The sequence below is a fragment of the Aplysia californica genome, unplaced genomic scaffold (genome assembly GCF_000002075.1).
Source record: "Aplysia californica isolate F4 #8 unplaced genomic scaffold, AplCal3.0 scaffold00186, whole genome shotgun sequence".
In the NCBI taxonomy this organism is placed as follows: domain Eukaryota; kingdom Metazoa; phylum Mollusca; class Gastropoda; order Aplysiida; family Aplysiidae; genus Aplysia; species Aplysia californica.
In genome coordinates this window covers 815,560-819,454 of record NW_004797456.1, presented here as the reverse complement: position 1 = coordinate 819,454, position 3,895 = coordinate 815,560, and the positions used below count along the sequence as shown (strand labels likewise).

General features: G+C 41.0%; 1 protein-coding gene across 1 annotated transcript in view; it reads right to left on the bottom strand.

Moving 5' to 3' along the window:
- LOC101846653 (titin homolog) overlaps window positions 1-3,895 on the bottom strand; it is a gene marked incomplete in the record, with an annotated part of 84,698 nt that overhangs the window by 24,340 nt on the left and 56,463 nt on the right. Inside the window, 3 exon segments of the mRNA XM_013082631.2 lie at window positions 448-675; window positions 1,854-1,988; window positions 2,633-2,736. Coding sequence (XP_012938085.1) covers window positions 448-675; window positions 1,854-1,988; window positions 2,633-2,736 — 467 coding nt within the window.

Genomic DNA, 3,895 nt, shown 5'->3' with positions numbered 1-3,895 from the left:
TCCCCCCCCCCCCCTCTCTCTCTCTCGCCTTTTCTCTCTCACTCTCTCGCTTTCTCTGTTTGTGTGAGAAGGGAGACGAGGAAATTAGGGATGGGGGAGGGAGGGGGGGGGGCTGAGAGATGGAGGAACAAGGAGAAGTTGACAAAAAATACGACTATGATCATAGCGACAAAAAGAATAGCTCTTTGTGATCCACCTTTCTTCAAATTTCGAACAGAGGCCGAATGGTACTTTGTGCCCTTACTTCTCCAATAAATAGAGTTGTCTTTTGTTTCATTTTTTGTTCTGTCTCCCTTTCCTTTTCATACACTTAATATTATTTATCTGTTACATGTATATTATCATTTTTTCTATTGCCGGACAGTAGTTTTGCAGGGAATCATGTTATGAAAACAATAATGGAAGGACGCAACAGTTGTAAACACATGGGGCCTGACCAAGGTATACCTGCTTGTATAACTCTTTGTATCGTTTCTTGATTTCCTGCCTCTGCGCATTTGTTCTGCAAGGGATTATGTTAATGATTGCGTCTTCGTCAGTTCCCAGCCCCTTCACGGCGTTGTGCAGCTTTTCTGCATCAGCGTCAGGATCGAACTTCTCTTCCTCAGCATCGTCCTCACTCTTTCCTTGTCCTTCACTCTCACCTCGACGCGTGTCATCTTTGTCTTTGCCTCCCTGGTGATCAGAAGGAGTCGATGGGTTTGTTAACTCAATCCGGATGTGCATTCTGGGTATTTATTATTGACAACACGTGAAGACGCGTTGATTTTGGGCACTCAAAAAAAAAGAAGCATAACTTCACAATTTAAACAGATTTTTCAGTTCTATTTTCTTTATCTGAGTCTCAGATTCAACAACATGCATGCAATGAAATAACCGCATGCGCATTTGTGTTTTTAATTCGTTTATATGGTGATCAGAATTGGAGAAAAGGATTCAGAAAACAGAGATGAGATGTTATCGCAGACTCCTTGACATCTCATACAAAGACCACATTTCAAATGCTGAGATACGGAACAGAATCACAAACGCAGTGGGGCAGCATAAAAATCTACTGATCACAGCGAAGAGACGAAAATTAAAATGATATGGGCATGTCACGAAATCCAAAGGACTTGCCGAAACAATCCTACAAGGAACCATACAAGGAAAGAGAAAGAGAGGAAGGCAAAAAAGGAGATGGGATGTCAACATCACAGAGTGGACAGGGAAGACGATGGGTGACAATCTGAGGAAAGCAGAGGACAGAAAGAAATCTGGTTGTCAGATGCAGTGGTGCCCCCACAGTTGCCCCAACCACGAGATAGAAGAAGAAGATATGGTGATTTAAAATGTGCCACAACATCGTCTCTGGTCTGCAGCTGATTGGACATTACGTATCCGCTTCGTCCTTACAGTGTTAAAAAAGAAAGAAATTAATTTGTCTACTAAAAATGATTTGGCAACTTTTGGACGTGTATATGGGGTTTTCCCTCTTCTTCTGTTATGTGACCCATATGATAAGGATCCTAGATTTGGGTCACGTTTGATGCCTTTGCTGTAAGTATCCCTCTTCATGTCAAAAACATAAAATTGGAACAATGAATTTACAAAGATGAACTGGCAGACGCAATAACAATGACCACTGACCACTATATCGGCGTCTGAGGCTGAAGACGTGAAATCGATTCCTGAGTGACTGAGTGAGGACATTTTTAAAAAGAGAGAGAATCTCCGTCTGTTTGATGGAATACTGTAGCCACTCAGACCGTATTGATCCTGCCAGGCAGGGCAGAAAAATCTGCCTCCCAAACAATCTAAACAGTATCGATGTGGGATGTAACACACTTACAAATAGAGACACAAGGCATTACCTTTCCTTTAGGATTTTTATTGATGAGCACTTTCAGGACGGGAATCGTCGTGTGATCACTTTTCTGTTCTAGATCTTCAGCCAGGTCCTTGCCGAACTTCTTTTTATACTCCTTCCTCACCTTAGGGATATCGCTCTAAGGTGAATACAAAAACAACAGAGCTGGCAATGTTATATAGTGCATTCAACATGTTATTATTTTCTTATTCACGATGCCGTTCTAAGGTGAAAGAAAAAAAGAGAACTAGCGATGTTGTACTAATGTATAAAACATTTTTATTACTTTCTTGTTTTCACTATTTCCTTCTATGGTATAAGATAAAAACGACAATTTTATTATTAATGTATTCCACACAGTTATTACTTTGTTTTACCGCGCCTGCAAAATGGGCATAGGAACATAGATCAAGCATATGTTTCTCAGTGACTTGCCATGATATGATCATCATCAACAACAAAAAACAATAACAACAACAACAACAAAAAACATCATCATCATCATCATCATCATCATCATCATCATCATCATCATCATCATCATCATCATCATCATCATCATCATCATCATCATCATCATCATCATCAACAACAACAACAACAACAACTGAAGCAACACCAACAGCAACAGTTACAGCAGTAGTAGTAGTAGTAATAGCAGCAGCAGCAGCAGCATCAGCAGCAGCATCAGTAGTAGTAGTAGTAGTAGTAGTAGTAGTAGTAGTAGTAGTAGTAGTAGTAGTAGTAGTAGCAACAACAAAAATTTGTAATAAATATGCTCACGTCAGATTTGGCAACAACTGTTTTCACAAAGACCGGGTTCGTCGGGTCAAGGTTTTTGTGCAAATTGTCTGCAGTTTCAGAGCCCGCTGATTCTGTACAGCTGACTGGGAGGACATAAAGAACCCACAATTACTGGGTCATCGCTACAGGGTTATGATAAAAGTTATCAAGTTCTCTGACACAAATATTTCGGTACCCTTGTTTGAGGTTTAGCCACTTAAAACGCACGTTTGGCCTTTTCAAAGATGGGCCTCTCAATGGATGAGTAAAGGCTTGGTCAGTCGAGTTTCTTTTAATAAAGATTAGGCTATTTAATTTTAACGAGGTTAAAAGAAATCAACAGAGGCACAAAAGACCAATACCAAACTGAACAAAAACAAAACATGAAATAAATAAGCAAAGTGAACATATAGAGATACATAAAGGAACAAGAAATTACGTTATGTCACGAAGAAGTTTACATAAGCATTGGACAAAGGATAATGTCGCAATAACACACTCCAGAGTGCCAACACGTTTAGATGACAGAAGAGTGTCTACTATCTAAATAATGCAAAGTACGTTGGGGAAACTCCACAAAGAGAAGTTTGCTGCGGCATGGTAAATGCCTACACGTACACGCACACGCACTCGCACTCGTCAACACACTCACTCACTCTCTGTCTCTCTCTCTGTCTCTCTGTCTCTGTCTCTCTCTCTCTCTCCCCCCCTCTCTTTCTCTCTCTCTCTCTCTCTCACACACACACACACACATACACACGCACACTATCTCTCTCTCACACACACACGCGAACACACACACACACACACACAGTGGGTGGTTGGCGGGTGCTCTGGTGTGGTTTGCTCCTTCTTTCCTCTTAAACATCTATCGTCCTTATCTCTCCTCCTTCTTTTTTACGTTTGTTGTTACTCTCTTGTAACACCTCTAATCTTCGGCACTTATATGACCTTATTGTGTTGCAAGTGCCGTAAAACTCTTTACTGAACACACACACATACGCTAAACGCATACAAATTTATATAGTCTGCACGGACGCACACACATTAAATGTCATTGGATGAACATACAAATTTAAAGTACAAGGCCGATTCACAGGACAAAAACAAACGATGATCTAGCGGCCACAAACGTGGCGCCAATAATACTCACTGTAAACAGTCACGACCTGTGCCTAGTCTTTGGGACATTCTTCCTTCACGGCCATAGTCGCCGCCTTGCCTTTGTTCACGTTCTTGTACTGCATGCAACGCACTCAGTAC